General features: G+C 44.9%; 1 protein-coding gene across 6 annotated transcripts in view; it reads left to right on the top strand.

Annotated features, from left to right (window-relative positions):
• CALCOCO1 (calcium binding and coiled-coil domain 1) overlaps positions 1 to 21,399 on the top strand; it is a 259,932-nt gene extending 238,533 nt beyond the window's left edge. For 5 of the 6 annotated variants that reach the window (XM_085654710.1, XM_085654713.1, XM_085654709.1 and 2 more), the window contains exon 15: positions 8,656 to 21,399. In XM_085654710.1, coding sequence (XP_085510836.1) covers positions 8,656 to 8,857 — 202 coding nt within the window. In that variant the 3' untranslated portion in view covers positions 8,858 to 21,399. The remainder of the gene's footprint in view (positions 1 to 8,655) is intronic. The other variant, XM_085654714.1, reaches the window with a different exon arrangement.
• The last annotated feature ends 850 nt before the right edge of the window (positions 21,400 to 22,249 follow it).

The following is a 22,249-nucleotide window of genomic DNA, read 5'->3' as shown; positions in this document are numbered from 1 at the left end:
CAGCTAGAGAAGTGGAGAAGTGTGGCTCAATGATTAGAGCGGCAGACCCTGATGCAGAGGTCTAGCCCGGGACCAGGGTTCAATTCCCAAATTCCACAGACCTGATAATTCTCGCCTCGGTGCCAATTCCAATCATGGTGTCCCACTCTGCAACTCTGGGCAATAGCTTGCTTATTCTCCACAATGGCCCCCACAACGCTAAGGATGCCTGGCCTCCACCTTGGGGGTGCCCAGGAGTGGACGCCTCACAGGGAAAGCCAGGATGGGTTCCACAGCGGTATTCGTACAAGCGCCTTGAGACCCTTGCGGGTGAGTAGTGCGCTATACAAGTATCAAATTTACATTTCGACTGCGAGGTGGAACAACTGTGAAGAGTAAATAAAGCGGGAAAGATGGGCCGCTGGTCCACTGTAGGGGCCTAAGCAGAGCCAGCAGAACTCATGCGACTCTGCACCAAGGATGGAGAGACAGATCTAGGAAGAGTGCCACAAACCAATTAAGAGAGCGCGATGGGAAGAGCGTGCGAGTGTGAACTATGGGGAGTCGAAGCAAACTAAGGAGGCAGTGATAAACTAGAAGAGAAAAGTGGGAGGGAGGGAGAGAGATGCGAGAGTGAGGGTGCAGACGTTTGTTAAAGTACACTGACGAGATGGAATCCGGTTTGTCGTACTGTCACATTTCCGTGGAAGTGTTTGTTCCTCTGGAGCGGGAGGGGTGTCTACACATCGAGCAGGTGTGCCTCTCGAAGGAGAAACCTCAAGAGTCTTCATAGACTGAGGGGGCGCGCCTGCGCGTGACAGACCCTGACATGGCTCTGCCCGACTGTGGGGATGCCCGGCTCTTCTTAAGGCGCTGCATTTCAAACCTTCCAGCCTGAACTTCTACCGCAGTGACAATGGCGCAGGGCAGCAGGTCACACAGGAAATTTAGGAAGGCGAGCAGAGGGAGGGCGGCAGGCCCAGGGCGGGCGCGGCAGCCATCTTGTACGGAGGGGGGAACAGATAAATTTCCGTCACTCTAGTGGGAGTAAAGATGACTTTTACAACCGCCAGCCATAAAAATGGCAGCGGAGGAGGGGGGAAGATGGAGCGCGCTTGTCAGATGTTTCCGAATCAATTTTCAGCATCATTAGATTCTATTCTCCGGCAGACAGAGACGAAGAGAGAGAGGGGGGAAATAAACGGGGGTTGCAGGGGGCGGCGGTGGCAGACGATGGGGAGAAGGAACCATTTGCAAGTGAGATGGATATTTTCAGAAAATGGCTGTGCGCTGTGGTTCTTTCGGGCAGTGCGGGGTGCTGGATGCTGTTTCAGCGCCGCCCCTGCCACAGAGACACGACGCAGCCAGTGGTTGGGCCCGTGGGACAGGTGGGGGATTCTTCTCCCTTCAGTCGCACAGCCGCCGATCGAAATGTTATTTCCTTGTTTTATTGTTTTCTTTGCCAGCACATACATTCCATTGAGAGCGGGGTCTATTTTTTATTTTTTTAGTTCATGATACGTGAAAAGCACAGCCAGTGCACGCTTTCGTCGCATATAGAGCAGGCAGCGAGAGGTGTAGTAGATGCGACTGCACCAGCAGTACACGATTCTCGATCACAGGACATGGTTAGCGCAGGCGGCGGCAAGTCAAGCTTCCCTCACACACTGAGCACGTACAGCACAGCCGGCAGCAGTGCACGCTCCCCACTGCACAGAGGAGGTACGGCTCGTGGTGCAGTTGCCCAAGCCCCACCTACGCAAGCACACACGCGATAGGTCCGCACAAACGTCCCTCATACACAGGTAACAGAGCATGGACAGTAGCAAGGTAAGCATCCCTCACATACAAGCCTTGCATATGCAACAGTAACTCGCGCTTCTCTTACACAAAGGAAGCAACGTACAGCCGTAGCAGCAACATTGCATTTGCAAGCCATCCCCACACTCGGCGCAAGTACATCATGGACAACTTAAGTGCAACCTCCCCTCGCTCCCAGGATGTGCTGTCCAGTCGGGGGCAGCTTCCATCACAAGAACAAATACAGCACATAAAGCTGCACTGCAAGCTGCCTCCCATGGGGAGAGGATGTGGTCCGTCGGCTAAACTGCCGACTTTGGTGCGATGTGGTCCGTCGGCTAAACTGCCGACTTTGGTGCTGGAAACCAGAGTTCGAGCCTCGAGGTCGCTTCCACATCCTGTGATTGTGGGCAAATCACTTAATCTCCCCGTGCCTGAATGTGTAATGTAAATACGGTGCTCATGTGAAGCGCTCCAATACCTTCGGGTCGAGTTCGCGCTACATAAATATTAAAAAAAAACAAAATACAGACAGGCACACACTCACTCTTACAGCAACGACAGCAGCAGCAAGACGAGCTTCCCTGCATACACTGGAGCAGGTCCTGCACTGTGGGCAGCAACGCAAGCTTCTCTCATACACATACAGCAAAGGCAGTGCACTAAAGCGCCACACTCAGTAGAAGTACTGCATACACAGCATCAGTGCAGACGTCCCTATCACACACTCATCCATCCAGAATTAGTATAAAGCCCAGAAATAGTGAAAGCTTTCCTCATGTGCTGAGAACAGACACAGACTTGTCATAGCAGTAGAGTGTATCCAATGTTTAAACCTCAGGGGTGGGCTGTGTTCATTTATCACATTCAAGACTGACAGCGTAGAGCAAGCGAGGATAATAAGACCAACAAAGAATATGCCTTAAAACTCCACCATGTTTGCTTATTTGTATGGCCAAGGTAAAAAAAAAAAAAAAAGATAATTATATGAGTTTCTGATGTACTAACCAGGACGTGGGCTTCTGTCTATGATCAGAGATGGTAGGCAGAGGACTCTGGAAGAAACACGCTCAAATGGCAGTTCCAGTACGATCGTGGTAAGCAGTACCTTAACTTTCACAAGTACCCGTTCCGAATCAGGGTCGGTTGCGCTGTCAGAGTGATGGTCATAAGCAGTTCCTGATAGGCGTGCGCTCCGGTACTCTTAAGAGCACCATCTACATTGCAAAGCATGGAGCTAGTTGTACGGTAGACTGTGCGGCCAGTTTCATTGCAATATCTGGATACATCTGGGTTGTAGGTGCTGGATCCATTGTATTGCAAGGCCGGGATCCAGTTTCAAGGCAGAGGTGGAGAGCGAGTGTCCAGAACTCCTAGACTATCCAGTTCCACTGCAGAGCCTGAAGCCAGTTGCATTGCAGTGTCTGGAAAGAGCTGCATTACAGAATATGGAAACCGTGGCATCACAGGTGCTGAATCCATTTGTACTGTGGGGAGGGAACCAGTTTCATCATTGAGGTGTGAGGCTGTGGTCTAATTGTACTGCGAAACGGTTTCACATCTGGGATCCTCTCCGTTTTTTAGATGTGATCCATTGTTGTTGCCAGAGTAGGAGCAAAGGCTAGTGACCATGAACATGTAGGGCCTATTGTCTTACACAAAAACTACCTTTCTGGAGCAGGTTATGGGCACAAGTTTTATTTCCAGGGCAGAAGCTGGCTCTACTGCAAGGAATAACAAATATGGGAGCGACCCCACTGCCCAAGAGACAGGGTACCACAAATGTGTAAAGAGAGGAATTCTCTTGGGTGTATTTAACCACCTAAACCACCGTTGTACCAAGTTCAATCATACAAATATCAGTCACATGTCTTACCAACTGAAGTTATAAAAACTCCTGATATTCAAACAAGCTTAACTAAAGTTCTGGAACACCCAAATAAATAACCGCATATAACTCAAAGACAAAGAAACAAAGTCAAATAGAAATTGATATTGTAATTTATTGACAAAAATATGTCCACAAATCTATAACCCTACATGTGAGTCCATAAATACATTCAACATGAAATAAAAAAACATACAATATAAAAATATATTATTAGAGAGCAAGGATGTAATGTGAAATCAGTATATTCATCACAGAATGGTGTAATTCCAGTATAAGTCAATGTATATGTATCATAGGTCTATTCTTTGCACAATAGATCAACATATGAAACAGCTTCTGGATTTTAGACCAATTCTGAATTGTACAGGCGTCGACGCGTTTCGGTGGTTATTTCTTATTTAGATCCCACCTTCATCAGGACAAAGATAAAATCTCTCCAATTTTTCTAAACAATTTAAAAACCCCAGCAAAGGGTGCAGTCCTCTCAAAAGAACAGATACATGGTTATTATCTGTATTTATTCTTGAAGAAGTGCCTTGATATCACTGTTTATTCGAACTATAGGGTCCTCAATTATCGCACAGTTCTGTAGGATATATGAGTCTCAGCCCACTTAAATCCTGCCCAATGAGTCAACGAAATCCGCATGAATATTGCAGGATTACCAGTAATCAACGCTGTCTTCTCGTTGAAGATATCTTTTAAAATCCACCTTCGTAATACGGTGTGATCTGATCCTTAAAAATGCTGTGATGTCTCCCCGTATCTTTCGTTGCCGGGTAAGCGACCAAGGAATCCATTCTTGATGCACGCGCACAATGTGGGAGACCTAGCAGCATACAGTTACCATGCTAAGTATGAGCCGCTTCCTTTGTTTGACAAAAGTCTCCATAAGAGCTTAGGCAAGAGTCTAAGAGAATCAGTGGCGTAACAATACTTGCAGGGGGTCCCCTGCAAAGTGCATGGAGGGGGTCCAGTACCCCCCCCGGGCCTAATCAGGATCTCTCAGCCCGCCCAAGCACAGTGCCGGAGGAGGCTATTGTTACGCCACTGAAGAGAATGCTTGTAAGAAGTGAGCACGGCTGGCTATTTTCCATAGAGGAGTAGCGCTTTTGACTAAATAGTCAGCGCTTTGGTGATGCCAGTCACTGCTTGTACAGAAGCCACAGTCTTAGCAGAATTTGATTAAGCTAATTATGCAAGAACGACTTTTACTTTGTGACAGCAGCCAGACGCTTGTTCAGTTGGATGTGCCAGGGTATAAATTGTGGCTGGTGGTTAAAATGAAACACTTAGTGTGGGTCTGTGGTGAAGCGGCTCGGATTTGGTATAAGCCTACTTTTAGTTTAAGCAAAAATGGGCTTTTCTTAATGTGTCTTCTTTTTAATATATACTTAACATGTTTTTGGTCTTCCTGACCGAGCCCAGGAACCCATCTACTCTCTTTTTGTATGCTATTTTATTTCCTCCAGCGCAGTGGCCCTCTGAATTTTCACATGTGAACATTCACGTCTTTATCCAAAAGAGCCTCACCCAAAACTCAAATAATCCCATTGGGAAGATAAGACTAGACCATTACCCAGTCGGGGCACATGCCAGTATACTTAATGAAGTTGCCTCAGTTGAGGCAAATTGTGATGTCTAGTTTGTTTGCATGTTTATCAGTGCAGGGCACTGGATCGCTGTCTGATATGTGAAGGCATTAGACTCACAATAGTCTATGCAGATACTGATTGTTCCATTATTTTTGGAACTCAGACAAAGAAGAGTAGCGAAAAAAGCACGTAGGGGCTGATTTATTCTTGGAACAGACAATTAATTTACTTCCTGACAAGTATTCTTCAAGAAATGAAATCCTAAAATGATCCACATTCTGGCAACTGTAAAATAGCTGAAATGTATAGATTTTGTTTGATTTTTTTAGCAGAATATGCTTCAGATATACATTTGGTTAGTTGGAGCCATGATTTCACTCGATTGGTTGTGTGACCCCAGTTTCACTTGTAGACTGAATTTTCAACATTTCATTTGATTAGTTGTAAGCCTCCTTTCCAATTGAATACCGTATTGTTCATAATTTAATTTGAATGATTGCATGCCTCCTGTTCACTTGCAGGCTATACGTCTTGAAAGTATGCCACTTCAATGAAACTTTTATACATAGATACCATTACACACAAAATACTTTGAAAGAATTAGTATTTTGTTTTTTTAGGGTATTGTAATAAAAATACAAGTCAAATTCAAGAGATGTACAGAAAGCAAAAATCACATATAATTGAAAGGCAATGGTGTTTAAACGGTATGTTATAGAAGGGTTCAACATTGAAATTAGGGTTGGGTTAAGGGCAGAATTCAGTGTAAGGGTGAGGTTTGGGGTGTTGTCCTTAGGGAAAGGTTTAACATTCAACATACTTATGTTGTTCATAATTGTAATATTTCATAGATCCCTGCATTCTGTAACCTGATCAATTAAATCTCTATGTGTAAACTTTTCCTGTTAATTGTACTTCTCTTGACATTGTCATTGGGTATAAGAGTCTTTTCCCTGTTTGCTGGATTGTACAAGATGATCTAATGCAAGATCCTTCCCTGATCCTCAAAACATCCCACCTTCATCTTTAAGGAGTCCTGAATCAACCTGAGGCAGACATTGTTTTTTCACTGGAAGGTTTCACTTCTAGATAGTAGACTTGCATTGGGACTGTAGACAATTTTCTGATTTGACACACCGGCCTTTTGCTGTCGGTGGGTCTGGTAAGTATCACAGGTGAGACCATTTTCCTTGCCCACTTCTATGTTACTGATCACCCAACTGCCCCTTTAATAACATGCTAGACCCAGCTTGGTGGAAATTGTATGGAAAACATTTCATATACAGGGCTACAACTGGGTGTTCCTTTATCAGCAAATGCTTTTCTTGCACATCCTTCTCCCCCACCCCTTAAGTCAGCAGATAGCAATGGTTATAAGAGAACCTTAATCATTTTAAAAATGTTTGTTAAAGGCAAGGCTGGCTCCAAAGGTCAACTGTCAGAGAAGCACATATATTTTTGTATATTAGATTTGCTATTGGCATTCCCCCTCTAGTTTAATGGTTGAGTTGGGCAGGAAACGCTTCCAATTCCAGTAGCTGAAAAAAAGATGCCTTCTACAGTTTGACAGTTGTGGTTGATAGGCGTACATCACAGTGGGACATTCGAAACGTTTATGGTCCATCTACATTTTAAGAAGAACTAAATACCATTCTGAGCCCAGTCACAAAAAGGCAGGATTATGCAGAGTATGTGAATGAATAGTTATAAAACGACTTTTACAGTTAAATCACTTTTTTCTTCCATTAGTCACTCACAACCCGACAAGAGTTTCTACACTCTCGGACAGATGCTTCATGCACTTCTAGGAAATTGAGCAGGTCAACAAAAGCATGGAGATTATTTTTTATTTATGATATTTATAGACTGAATCCTGACCCAAAGTTATTGTTTGCATGCGCTATACTAGATTTATGGATAATATAGTTTGTGAGTAGAGAAACCGACTACAATACACATCAGTGAAAGTAGAGGCAGAGAACAGCACAATGTGAAATAGCAAAGAGAACATAGGGACCTGGAAGGGAACCGTGCAAAATACCATATTCAGTTATTTTGTAAAGGTAATTAGGGATTGTGCTATATCGGTCGGTGGGACTTCAGAAGATGACCCCGCTATATGCCCCAGGGGGACCGGACCAGTAGATGCAAGCATTCTAGTGGCTGTGCAGGCCACACCCCTACAAATCTCTGGGACTGTTGATATGGCAAATCCCCACAGGGAGGCATGTCTCGGACTGGAGTAGGAAGAAGACATCGGAGGACAGAGAACCAGGATGGACGGCGAGGAGGGAAGTTGGCATTGCCTGGAGAAACCAGAGTCAGGAGAGAGCAGAGCAGCAAATAGAGGCATGCCGTCAAACAACGGAGAGGCCGCGATACAGGACGGGAGCTCCAGGCTGCAACCGGAGCATTCACCGACAGTGAGGGAGACCAACACTATCCAAAGAACCCTGGGGAAACGCAACTTGGACGAGACCGCCATGACTCACGGACAGAGTCACTGCTGCAGGCAAGTGCCGGAGGGGGCTTTTTAGTGGGCACAAGCACAGTGGTATTTAGTTGGGCTATAAGGAAGAAAGCATTGATGATGGCTTACCTAAACTGATTTGAGTCAACCTTGAGAGAATCCCAGAGAAATACATGGGCACGGTGAACAACCACAAATAGGGAGGGGCAGGGGGTTCACTGGGGTCAGTGTGTTATTATTTTCTTTTTGCCTTCTCCTCTCTTCCACCTCCTGCACGTATCCGGTAGGGAAAGAAGCAACAAAATTCTTAAGCGTCTCTGCCGGTATTTCAGGTACACAGGTGTTCAATGGTGGAGGCTAATTGGTCTGGCTTAGCATGTATACTTAGGTCTCTCCTCATTTCCATTTCCCTGAGGGACAGACCAGGAAAAGGAAAGAAGCCTTGAGTAAGAAACCAAAGGTCACAATATGGAGCCGGAAACCTAAGGCCTTAATTCACTTATTGTGCAACCAAAAATTGCTTGTTCAATTCCTTCAGAGAGAGTGAACCAGAGAAATAAAACAAACCTTTAACTGCACGCTGGTCTGGGTCATTCTACGACAGGGACTCAGCATGGTGAATGTTGATGAGGAGACAGTTCCTGACTTTCAGGGCAGCACATGGAAATCCTTATATTTTCAAGGGCTGCTTTGCCTTTATTGATTTCTTAATTCTTGGTGTATCTCTTTGCAATGTGATTTTGCTTATGGCTGGTTTTGAGCCTGCTTGGTTAGGAACATTTATCCGCTCTTTAAAGATGAAAGTTTTACACAAATGATATATTCTATAGGCTAATGATCTCATGTAGCAGTTATTGCCCATACTTGTACCCGCTGGGATTTTTCCTTTACATTTATGGCTCATGTTTTTCTTTTTTCAGGGGCAGCGCCAATGGACAGACGTGGCAGAGGGTAACGGCAGCCGCTGACAGTGGCCCGGTGGCTAGGCTTGGCAGCAGCACCCGGCGCGAGTGCCCAGTCTGTAAAGAGCGCTTGTCTTCGGACTGCAGCCTAGCAGCCTTCCAGGAGCATGTGGACAGCCACTTCTTTTATAGCGCGCATGACCCATTCATCTTTGAGTAACTTTATTGTGTGACCTTTTAATAGCCTTCAGGTTACCATTAAGTGAGACCACATTACAATAACCATTTTTGTTTACTTTTGTGTGGACGATCTTTTGACTGTAAGCATGTCTCTCTCTCTCTCTCTCTCTCTCTCCTCCTTTGCCCACCATATTCAGCAGCCCCCAGCTGCTTTTACATTTGCAGATGTTGCTCCGTTTTCTCCCACCAGCTGACTTAGGCGAGAGTTTCGAACTGGTTGCTGTGAATGGATATATATACCACAAGTCAACATGCAGGATTTGGTTATTAGGTTTTCTGTTGCTAAAAGTCTACCTATAATTCAAGTACAAAAGAGTCAGAGGCTTTCGGCATTCTTTCCTTAGAAACAGGTGTCAGTCTCTTCCAGGAGAAACAATGCGCGGAGTACATCTACTGACTGCGTCCCACGTTTTAGTTGGCAGTTGCTGTGGCAGGCTGAAGGCACTGTAACTGGTGTTAGTTCTTCAAGGTATAAAATTGTCAGCCATTGACGGTTTATTTTCTCTGCTAGTCGTTGCTTCCCTTTTTTGCAGCTCTGGTGCAAGGACCTTTCCTGGCAAAATATTTTGCCATTTGTATAGTCCCTTTATTCTTTCAATAAGACCATGTTGACATTTGTTGCAGTATAACGTCCTTGTGCTCCATTGGCGGTTTCACTTTGAGGGGGAATTATTGTAGGACTAGCCCCCAGCCGTTGCTCAGATATCATGCAGCTGAAAGCCCTGCGTGTGTAGCCAAGGCTTATTCCCTTGAAGTTTTATTCTCTCACCACATCTCCCACATGCACTAAACATACTTGCAAGAATCTAGCCTGATAATGTGTTGCAAGGTGACCAATATTTATTTTATACATATTTCCCTAGTTTGAATTATTTCTCCATAACTTGCTCCATAGATAATGTATCACTGCTGCATGTTTGTCTTAAGGGCAGGCTGAGGATGGAAGTAGTATAGCTCTGTGTCAAAAAGGATTTCTGTGAGATGACTGGGACTATACATTGAGCACTATACTGTATGTTAATCAAGCATTTATAGAAAGCATCAAATCGCCCGTGAGGGTCTCAAGGCGCTGGAGAAGTAGCTGCTGCGTGGCGGATTTAACATTCAAATAGCCTGGTCTTGAGTTCTTTCCTCAATTGCTGGAACGACAGTCGGTCCTGAGGTGCAGGGAGAGGTTGTTCCATGCCTTGGCTGCCAGGTGTGAGAAGGAGCGTCCTCCACTGTTGATTCGGTGGATCGGTGGGGTGTCTGCGAGGGAGAGGGATGAGGAGCAAAGGAGTCTGGTCGATTGGTGGAAGGTCAGGCGACTATTAATTCATGCCGGTCATTCGGTGTGCAGTGCTTTATAGGCGTGGGTTAGCATCTTGAACTGGCATCTCTTCTGAATCGGGAGCCAGTGTAGTTTCTTGAGATGGGGTGTGATGTGGATCCTTCTGAGGAGGTCGAGTTGAGTCTTGCAGCTGATTTTTGTATTGTCTAGAGTCTCTTCAAGAGGCGTGCGGTGATTCCTACTTAGAGTGTGTTTCTGTACTCCAATCGGCTGTTGATGAGTGCCTGCATGACGGTCCTTCTGGTGTTGACTGAGATACACCTGAAGATCTTGCAGAGCCTGCGTAGGGTGAGGAAGCAGGAGGATGAGACTGCTTTAACTTGTTTCTTCGTGGCTGGCTTGCTATCTAGTATGATGCAAAGGTTGCGAGCATGATCTGTGAGGGCGGGAGGTCAGCCGAGTTCCGCGGGTCACTACGCATCATTCCATGGCGAAGGGTTGCTTCCAAAGATGAGGACTTCCGTCTTGTCCGTATTGAATTTAAGGCAGTTGTCCTTTATCCAGTATGTGACGTTCACCATGCATCTGTGGAAGTTGGTTTTAGTGGTGGAGTGGTGTTTGGATAGAGCGAGGAGGAGCTGTGTGCAGTCAGCGTAGTAGATGATGTTGAGTCCGTGCACTCTTGACGGTGTCAGCCGGGGAGGAGGGTCATGTAAGTGTTGAAGAGCGTGGGGCTGAGGAATGATCCTTGTGGGACTCCGCAGATGATCTTCCTGGGCTTCGAGGTGAAAGGTGGAATACAGATCCTTTGGGTTCTGCCGGTAAGGAAAGAGGATTTGAGGGTGTCTCCCTGGATCCCAAGGTAGTGGAGTCTGTTTAGCAGGATATGATGGGAGACCGTGTCAAACGCCGCGGACAGGTCCAAGAGGATGAGGGCTGCCATTTCTCCTCAGTCCAGTTGGACTCTGATGTTGTTACTGGCCGTGATCAGGGCTGTCTCCGTGCTGTGGTTAGCTCAAAATCCGGATAGGGAGGGGTCTAGGAGGTTGTAGTTTTCTAGGTGTTGGGTGAGTTACTGGTTGATCGCTTTCTCAAAGACTTTAGCTGGGTAGGGGAGCAGTGAGATGGGCTGGTAGTTCTTCAGTTCGGCAGGGTCAGCGGATGTTTTTTTTTCAGGTTGGGCATCACATCAGTGTGTTTCCGGTCCTGTGTGAAGGAGGCCGCAGTGATCAAGATTTTATTGGCGTTCCTGAGTTCCTTGCCGGTCGTTTTGTGTCCGAGGTTAAGGACGTGTTGGGGTAAGGGTCTGTGGGTGATCCGGACTGCACGGAGTTCATGATATAAATGGTATATTTTGTGGTGAGGAGGTCTCAGTGGGTGAGCAGAAGTTCGGGGTTCGTGTCCTTGTGTGTGAGCTGGTTGATTCTGTCGGTGGCAGAGAGTTGGCTTTTGAAATGTTCATAGATGGATGAGATCTTGTCGTGGAAGAAGTCAGCAAGGTTGTCGCACAGTTCCTAGGAGGGTGGGATATTGTTTTCAGTGGCTGCGGGGTTGGAGAATTTCCTCACAATGGCAAAAAGTTCCTTGCTGTGGTTTGTGCTCTCTTCAATGCGGTCTGTCAGGGTGTTCTTCTTGGTGTCTTTCAGGAGGAGGTGGTATTGGTTGAAAGCGGTCCTGAGAGCAGTGTGGTCTTCCGTCTTTTTGCTGATGTGCTACTTCCTTTCTAGGTGCTGGCAGTGGCCTTTGGTGGAGTGCAGATCTTTGGTGAACCGGTGATTCGGTGAATCTTCGGCTCTTTTGTGTGGTCCTTTTGGCCTGGATGGTCTTGGCTAGAGCGATGGTATTGGTGCATCGTGTGATCCATTGGGAAAGGTTTTTAGCTGCTTGTTCAGGGTCATGTGTAGAGTCTGGGATGTGGGAGAAGAGAGCGTTGTTCCACTGATCTTCTGATACCTTTTTCCAGTATGTAGCACTTTGAGCAGTATATGAGGCAAGAATGTACATGAAATGGTTAGATGTATGGAGTGCACTGGACTGTATGTGAAATATTGAGTAGTGTGTAGAGTCCAAACTTGTGCATTGATCCTTGAGTGGTATGGGGGAGCATTTATTATATGTAAAGTAATCTGCCGCATGGGCGACATTGAGAAATATGTTTGATTATTGACATGAATGGCGGGCACTGGGTAGTATGCAAGCTGTATTTAGAATATTGAACAGTATGTGCAGCATGGACCTCTACTGGAGCTGTACTGAAGCACTGACCTGTGTGTGTAGCACTGGGCACTGTGGGGGAGCACAGAACTGCACATAGCTATATAGGGAGTGCTGCACTTAAGTGAAGCATTCAGCAGTGTATGGGCTATTAGAGCATAACATAGAACATTGAGCTGCATTTGTAGTGTTAGACCTTAAGGGGAGCACAGGTCTGAATGTGCACCATTGAGCAGTATGTAGCATAAGAAGCTGTACTGTGCAGTGAGCCGTATGAGGGAACAAATGGCAGTTTCTTGATGGCACACCAGAAGGTTGAACATTAGTACTTAGTTGTTTTACCAGGCGATGAACTTGTAAATGCTTGTCTAGGGGTAAGATCAGTCGGGCTTATCCAGTAATTCCAACAGTCCACATGCTAGTGTACAAAAACTCCTGCCACCTTGCCTCCCTGCTTTCCACAGCCTCTAAGTTCCTTCACCCTTCTGACCTGTACTCATCCCCTCTGCCCATTATTATTTTCCTAGAAACTTCCATTACAACGCAGGCATTACAACGCAATGTATTTACAACGCAGCCAATACAACACAAGTTCCATTACAATGCATACTATTACAACGCATGACATTACACGGCTGACCAGCACCTTCCCTGAGGTAAGCACCTGGCGGTTTTACAATAGTAAATTACGTTGTAATGGTGCATGCATTGTAATGGCTTGCATTGTAATAGCACGTGTTGTAATGGAAGTTGTGTTGTAAAAACTGAGTTGTAAAAGTATGCGTTGTAATAGTTTGCATTGTAACTTCATACATTCTCATTTTTCATTATGCCTCCATCAAACTCCTCATTTCTACTGTCACAGCCCTCCTGACGCACTTTTCCTCCACAGTCTCAGGGGCACTAGAACCAGGGGTGTGGCAGGTGCTGTTGCACCCCCAGGTCTGGAGGCATCTCAGAAAGATAACAGAAAACAATGAGGCATTTCGGTCAATTTTCGTTCCATGCAGCTTTAGCCGTTTGAGCCCCGGACTACCAAAGGTCAGTAGCAATTAAGAAAAGCACAGGGACCAACGTGTAACAAACCAACACTAATTCACTTGTAATGTAGGCAGGGTTTTAGGCCACAGGGAGGTGGGAGGGGAAGAGGTAGTTTTTAGGCCTCAGGGTTGGGGGGCAAAGAAGGGGTATAACATTTTAGAGCTGAGGGGGGAGGGGAGAAGGGATAGTGGTAATCTTTACCACGCATATCCCTTTACCAATCATTCCTTTACCACAAAATTGCGTGGTAAAGGAAGGCATGGTTTAGACGCATTTGTGGTTAGGATGGCATTGTAGAGGCATGCGTGCTTCAGTTACGCGTGCCTCTGTCATACAACAGTGTTAAGAACACTCCCCAGACATAGAGCTGTCTGGGTGGCAGCTCCTTGGTTATAAGGATGAGCCCTGGGCTCCATCTGTATTGATTTGTATAGGGCACCGCCTTAGGTAACGAGCTGTACTGGGAGTCCTTCTACATAAAGGATGGCCCCACAGTGGCGGAGCTGTCTGACAGTCGCCTCCACCTGCCCCACCCCCTTGAGGTGGCCACGTGCACTGCATCCCTGAGTGACTTCATTATTCGCTGATTAGTTGCTGCTGCGGCCTGCGCCGTTATGGCCGCCCCATAATAACCGAATGGTGACTATAACATCTGCTGATTTGTTAGAATGTCAGGCACATAAATAATTTCGCAATTGTGCCCTCAATCAGCAGCAGGGGAAGCGGCTCAGGCCATTAGCGCCTTCACAGTGCTGGCTGGGACTTAACTGCAGGTAACTGGCCGAGATCGATACCGTGGGAGAAAAACTGGAGAGCTGGGGGGAGGGGTTCCCATCTTCCCTTACTACATCTATTCACTTGATCCTTCCCTCCTTTTGTGATCACTCTGTTCTTCTTCTGTATTCTTTATTTTTCCATTATATAATTCTATCGCCTTTTTATTTTTAGTTTGGAATAATTCAGTTACACCACCATAAAATAAAAGCATTGCGCAATTGTAATCACCTTATTTAATGAATCCCTTGAAGCTCTGTACCCTTTGGTGAAAGGTTAACTCGTCAATATGCAAGATCACTTATCACCTTCTTTGCTTCATTCGATGAGGAGCCCCCCTTTTTATTTTTCCCTCTCTCTAGCCCCCCCCTCCCTCTTTTCCTCTACAATTTTCTGGCATCATTTCAACCCCTTTTTCTGTCCTCCCTACTTCTCCATTCTTGTTTGCCTTTTCTATACTTTGTCTTTCTCTTCCTTTCTTTCTCCATACCTCCTGCTCATGAGCTCCGGGTTGTCTCTTTAGTCTTGGGCATAGAGTTGGGCTAGTCGACGCACCAAATAGCATTGTTCGGTTAGTTCGCATGTTATTTACAATTATGCGAATGACGCAATTTGCAAATAATGAATTTGATTGAAGATTACTTACATATTTGGTAATCAATATGAAAACCTGAGTTAAGGCCTGGGTATGCTGTCATCAGTGGTGCTTTTGTAATGGTGTAGTTTGTCTTTTGCTTTATTTAGGGAAAGCAGTACTGACCAAAGTACTGGAACATCGAACACATTACAGAGAGACCAAGGGAGCATGACTTATAATGCATGCTCATCAAGGTGGTCTTCCCAGAGTGGACTGTCACATTGTGTTTGGCCTCTTGTGTATGTATCGCATTTACTAAGGTTAATTTCACAGGAGAGCACCTTGTACAGGACAATGAAACTATTGAGTGTGGTTCTGTATGTAACAGTGCCGGTCTATTTGTTGTGGTGTGCCTAAAACATTTGCAAGTCTCTGAATGTGTTACTGTAAATAGTAAAGTCTCTTGTTCGTGTGTATCATACGGATTCTCTGCTTGTATCAACGTTCGAGTCCCGAGCTTGTATGTGCGTTTACACCGTCGAGTAGGCTTAACAATACTGGACTGTATGTGGAAGTGCGTAAATGTCAAAAGGTAGCAGTATGTGGGTGCAACATGTTCATGTGTATTAGGGTATGTTAACAGAGATCTGTAAATAGATAAACAGTTCAGTGTGAATGTTGAATGTTGGTGTGTGCGTCCGGGAGAGAGACTATTTGTGTTAGATGCTACATATATGAGAAAGACAGTGTCTCTGGAACTCTGTGTACATGTAACAGTGCCCATGTTTGTCACTGTCTGTGCCAGTATGTAAATGAAAATGTGTACGTGTGAGACTCATATGTGTGGGGGCATGTGTCTGTTAGACACTGAGTAATACAATATACGTTTGTGACAGAAACAGAGAATATGTGTGGGTCCCCGTGTGCGTTGTTGCACTGTTAATTGATAGCTGTGCTGCCGGTTTGTGAATGGAAGTGTGCTTATGCATGTGTGAAAACGCAGTATTTGTCACAGGGTCTGCTCTTGTCTACACGTTTACTTCCTGTTGTCAAACTTTATTGAAAAGGACGCAGTGCAGCTGCAGTTTGTGCACGAGTGCTCTACAATCGAACGGGTATCTGGTTGTGGTGTTCTTGGTGTGTTGTGCCATGTTTTGGCCTTTACCGTTCAGTGTGTTATTACAGTGGTCACTGCAGTAATAGGTAGAGTCCATGTGCGTGCTTTCTTGCTTGTAGATGTTCGCGGTCCCTTCGGTCGCTCGTTCTCCGTTTTGAAGCATGTTGCAGTGAAATACATTCCTGGTCACCCCGTGTGCCCTGTAGTCCCAGGGGCAAGCCCTTCTCTCTGGCAGCGAGATTCTGTCTACTGTGGGCTGCTCGTGAGGAACAAAGTGCATGTGCATACTTTGACAGATATTTCAATTTCAGGCCACTCCCTCACCGCACACACATCACTCGTCACTCACAGTAAGAATATATGGTTCACCTTTTTCACAGAGAGAGCGAGAGAGAGAGATGCATACGTGTTTCATTGACACATGTTGTAAAATGCGCAAAGCCCTGTTGCACGAGAGTTGTGTTTACTTTTGAGTTTTGCCCTTTTTGAGTGTGTATGCCTGTCCACAGGCACTGCCTCTCGTTTCTTCGCTTTTGGAGGAAACGCATCACCACCAAGTTTGTTTGTTTGGATTTGTGTGTAATCCTCTTTTTCTCTGTTTTGGCTTTTTTTTAGGGGTATTGGGTTCTTTTTGCTACATTATCACTGTTGATTCCTAGCGTTGCCCCATTCTATAAGAACGGTTCTCTCAAGACGAAGTTGTCATCTTGGGCTCCCTTTGAATTGTTCCCGTTTCTATTCAAAATTAGTTTATTTTTAGAAAATCGATTACAAGAAGGTAACTGATGCCCAGGCAGGCCAGGTGGTTTCCCGTGCATCTTGCAACATCATACGGTGCGATTAGAACACAGATCTGTTGGTTTTACAGACAGCGAGCTAGCCATTGGGCAACTTCAAAAATATAACATTTTCTATTTTACCCCATTGCCTTGGTTTACTACTCAGCGTCTTTGATGACAGGACAGCAGTAGAACTAGGATACTCCGAGACAATACGATAGAGAGGGTTTAAAAAAAAAACTAAAATAAAGCCCCATTTACTCTATATTAGACAGCAAATTAACATTAAGCATAATTCTGTCTCCGAGGGAATAAAAAATGAAAGCGCTTTCTTTGCAGCATTCAGTAAAATAAAACACACCAATGAATGTTTACACTACAGAGAAACGTCTACTGTGTGGGCATTCCTCAGCAAAAATGTACAAAACCACATTTTTTAAATAACTAGAAAACTGTCTGGGCGCAGGAAAAAATGGTGTATACTCATATGCGGCATTTTTAGTTTACAGTACGTCAAGTAAATGTTTTTCTCAAAACGAATTCAGTGTTGTAACAAATAAAATAAAGTGCTTGGCGTATAAAACACCTCTAGGCAGGAGTAAGTGTAGGTCTGGGAGTTGTGGGGCGAATATAGTGTCGCTGGCCAGGCCCTCCTGCTTTGCATTCGCCCGAGGCGCTTGCTCCGTTATGGCCTCCCAAGGCGACAGTAGCCCCGGGGAAGAGTCTAGCCCGGAAGCACAGGGCCGGCGGTAGGCCAGAGAAACGCGAGGAAAGGCATAGAGGTCAGGAGCATTTCCTTCGACTGAAGCAAATCCAAAAGCAATTACGCTGAAATGAAAAAAAGATCATTTTACTTTTTAATTAGCAGAAATTAATTGAACATCATAGAAAAATGGCTCACGCAGCAGAATCTTGCCCTAAAAGTTGATTGGTACAGTCCTGAGGCTCCGACTCCTTCACTGTGTCCTCGAGTCTCCCTTTCTGTCGTGACGTGCTGCTGTGGCACCAATACTCTTAAAGGGCCCCGCAGCCTTCCACAAGCTCTGACACTGCCCGTGGCTGCTCCCCATGCTCTCTGTTGCGCTGTTTTCAGCCCCTGGTTTATTGCAGTGCTGACGCTGCCATCTTACTCTTAGCTGTGCCCAGCTCCTGTTTCAGCCAGAGTTATCGCATGTTTCTTTAATAAGATGTCTACAGAGGATGGAGCTGTGGCAGAGATGATCACCTCAACAGCCAGACAATGTGCGATAGTTACTTAAATCCACTGCTCTCTCAGACCGAAAGTGAACTACTGCATTCCTTGAATTCACATAATATCAACTCCATTTAATCCAACTACAACCTTCCTTTAATTCACCTGGCACTCAAACAAAATTAGGCCAGGTGCCATATAACTAAAATGTAAGCTTCAGGGAGGAGCGCGCGGGTGAGAAGGGTGGGATAGGAAGGATGCATGACTTTTTTTGTTTTTTCTATGTGTGTACTTGGATGGGTTACCCACCTCGGGGAGAGTAGTTATGGCGTAAGATAGTATTTTCTAGGAGGGAATGCGGCACTGTATCCTCTTTTCGATCTCATCTGCCCCTTTTCCTTTATTGATCCATCTTTCTTTTCCTTGGTTGTGTTCTCAGAGTCTTATATTGGTACATTTGCCAATGACACGCACAGCGCCCGCCCTGGTAGTGTAGCCCTGACTCCTTTGACAGCGCCTCGTTGGTTTTGAGTGCAGTAAGATTTTATGAGGGGGTAGTGGCTAGCTTTGAACCTGAAATGTCTATTTCCCCACTGACAGCACAGCTGGCTGCTCTTTTCCCTGCAGTCTTTCTGGGACTACAAGAAAGGGCTTTTCTCTGCAGATATCTCTTATGGAAAGCCACGTTGTTTAGTAGTATTGGGGTGGAATTCAAGACTGACCTGTAGTTGTGTGGTGGTAGCGGCATGACTGGAAATGTGTTCACTCATTTCTTGTCTTGGAGCGGTGGATGGGTGGTGGTGAAATGGCTCTGAACAATGTAATTGTCAGCAGGTCAACCACCTCCCAAATACACTCAGAGACATCAGCATAGGGTGCCAGGAGACCGCTGTTATATATTTTTGCACCACATCATCATATCTCCACCAGGTGTGTGGTCTTTTAACAGACTGTACTCATTGGACGGTCCTATGTGAAGGTTTGTGTGTTTTGTGTGTGTGTGTGTCTTTTTTGTTTGCCAGATCTTGATTAGACATTTTGATGCACCAACCTTCTGTCCCAGTTCTTGACCTCCCAAACAATTGTCAATACTCCCAATTTTCTATCTATGTTTATGACTGTTTTATTGATGAGAAATAGGGTCAAGACTGATTTGCATATGGCTAGGTCCAAACTGGGATGGTATAGTGATCAAAAGAACAATTGAATAAACTCAGATCTCTAGACTGGGGGTGACTAGGGAAGGTTCATCACTCTGTCCATCATCTTGTGGTGTTTGCTATGCCTCTTGATGCTCCCAGCCAGGTTCCGATGCTCTCAGCTGCCTGTTGATGCAACAGACTGCCTGTTGACGCTCCTCCCCACCTTTTGAAGAAATAGTGACGTGTCCTCTGTTGCGACCATCCATTTGAACTCTTTGATGTTTTGTGGTAGGCATACCAATGACGTTATTCGGTGCTGGTGAACACTAAAGAATTCTAAAACCAGAAGTGAATTTCACTCAACTGCTTCTCCTTTTGGTCTCTGGATTTGTGCATATGTACTGCATGCACCTCAAGTGTGCATAGGTACCAAAAAAGGAGTAAAAGGCCTCTGATTCTAAAGGCTAGCTCTGCCTCCAAGCCTTTCGTTTCTCTTGGTAGGAGACTAGTCGGGACTATAGAGAACATTGTAGTGTACATCTGATGCAAACCTCCAGATCCTGCTGCTATTAGCGGACATATTGGGCTTTGCGGGGCCACAGCTTCAGGGTCAGGAATGCTGTAACAAAGTCTGGGCGCACTTTTATAATGTGTTTTTTACAAAACAGTTCTTTGCTATAATGACAGGTTGGGGAACTTTTCGTGACCTGTTGCCAGTCTGATCTTGGATTATGTTAATAACCCATGATTAACAAAAAAAGCATTCCGAAACATCTTTCTCAGATGATTTTTGTTTTAGCACTAAAGCAGCCAGCACCGAGCTAGGTGTCCAATGACGTGTAGAATTATCGTTTGCAATATTTAAGAAATTGTTCCGGCCTTGCGTGTTGATATAAATTATTGACTTGTGTGTTTTCTCCCATGTTCTGCACATTTTGGTAGTGCAGTTTTGTTGTCAGCTGCTTTTTCCTTACCATGTGATACTTTTGAGTATGACTTAAAGTTCAGAGGGCTCTTTGAAGGCAGTTTTTTTCCTTCCCTTGCTTTACTTCCCATGCACTCTGCCTCCACACCATAATATAACGGAATATGTTCAGTAAGTACTCCGTGTTAAATACTGTATTTTTGGCAATTAGCTTGTTTATAATCGCTCCCAAGTTTGAAAAATTAAAAACTTTCAGTCTGGCCAAATTGACAGTGTGGTATAGTGATGGAAGCTAGGCTTTAAACAGCGGACAACTTAAGCGTTCGAACAAATCACCCCAAAAAATCTGCAAGACCTTTTTTATTTCAAAGCTTTTGAAAAAAATAAGCATCTTGGCTCCCAGGTAATACCAGACTGAGTGTCCAGGCTTATCACTGTGCAAAATGGCAATATGATTCCTTAGAACAACAGCCATCTTGTTAAAGTCGGGCTCTCAGAAAAGAAAGAAATATAAAATATACCACTGGTTAGTGTTAGGGAAAACTGAAAATACTTTGTGTATCAGGGAGTAGCCATTGATTCTGGTGGCGGGCATCTTCCTGAGACTAAAACACTGTCTGTCAAGCTCTTGAAATAAGGATCTAAAACTGACCAAACATCAAGTACTTTAACTTTTTGGTTCTTTTTTAATTATTATTGTTTCTCTGCTTTGATATCATAAAAACTGAAGGATGTATTGGTTGAGAGGAATGGTGAATGAGTATTAAATAGAATGTCAAGATATACCCTGGATGATGGATACACACTTGAGGAAAGCTCACTTCTGTGATGACGTTTGCGGTTAATGTTTTTTTCTGGGATGGAAGGATTTACACCGAGCTTTTCACTGTCCCGAGGTTCAGCCTCTTCCATTTTAGTATTTGTTTTATTTTCACGTGACCTGCATCCCTGTTCAGGTGGGAGACATTGTCCACATACACAAATGTCAGCGTCTTTCCTTCACGTTCTCCATCCAGAAATTTCCCCTGCTTCAATCCCTGTCAGAATTAGATCTCCAGAAAAGTCAGTTCCTCCCCTCTCCCTTTGTCTCCTCTGTAAGTCCCCTGAGGAATACTGAAGGCAGGGCTTACATTCTTATGAATTTCAGGTATCTGATGCTGACAAAAAATCCCTAAACCTTTGATGGGGTGCAGGGTACACCAAAAGAGTGGACCACTTCCTAGAGTTGGTACAGTGCATAGCAGACGAGGCCCCCTCTACAATGACAAACACGGGGGATGTGAATCATGAATGTGTTCATGTTTGTTGCGTTAGAATGTGACAGAAGTAACTTTTGCTACTGAGTTTGACGAGGTCACAACAAGTTATTTGTGCAGAGGATGCTTTTCTAACTATGAGCAATAATACAGTGCCCACAGAAAGCATGTATAATATAGTTTATATATATTTATATTACATGTAAACCTCTTCTGATAAAATATAACCTTTCAATATGTCTTCAGCGTGAAGTTTTTTTGTCTTTGTGGGCGACTGATTGAATCTGCAGTTTTTCTGGGCAGGATTGATGCTATCCTTTTGGGTTGATTGCTGACAGTTTATGCTAAGAGGGTAGCTCTGCACACTATGCAGTGATGCAAAGGATAACCTACTGTTATTGTTGTGTTAAAAGATGCATTCAGCTGAGGTGTTCTCACTTGGAAACTGAAATGCTGTCATATGTCCCCAGACCTCCACTTGGCTGTCAAATCGACTTAGTCTGAGGACCATTGAACTCCTATTCATCACCGTGGGTGTTCAAGGCTACCCATCAACACTGAGGAGTTCGGAGACCCGACTGAGAGAGATGGCACAACATGCGTGAATCACATGCGAGGGCTGGAATGGCACTACATGAAGTTCTCCCTCTGTCACACCTTCCTACCCCTCAAGAAGGTACACACGAAACAGTTTAAAAGGGGCTTCAGCACCCTGTGTTGTGAGCTTGGTTCACGAAGCCGCAGCCCCGAAACAAAGTCTGAATTTTGTAGTCGACTCACGGCCAGTCTTTTGGCTTTTCATCGAAAAGCACCTTGATTGGGCTATGGTCAGAAAGAAGTCAAACAAGGTAGATTATAACAGATAGGTAGTCATTGGTCCCTGCTCTGTGTATAGGAGACACATCACATGCTCGTCCTAAAAACTGTTGTAGAGATGTCGACTCTGTAGCCTCGATGAATTTATGACGTCTGCTTGCATATGACAGCACTGTCAACACAGCTTTGTGACATGCAGTGATCCCTAAAATAGAGGGGGGTGTCCTAGAAACACGAGAGGTTGAACCACTTGATATATGGAAAAAATA

The sequence above is a fragment of the Triturus cristatus genome, chromosome 4_1 (assembly GCF_964204655.1).
Source record: "Triturus cristatus chromosome 4_1, aTriCri1.1, whole genome shotgun sequence".
Taxonomy (NCBI): Eukaryota; Metazoa; Chordata; class Amphibia; order Caudata; family Salamandridae; genus Triturus; species Triturus cristatus.
Note: the sequence above shows the minus strand (reverse complement) of the source record. Positions and strands in the feature narration are given on the sequence as shown.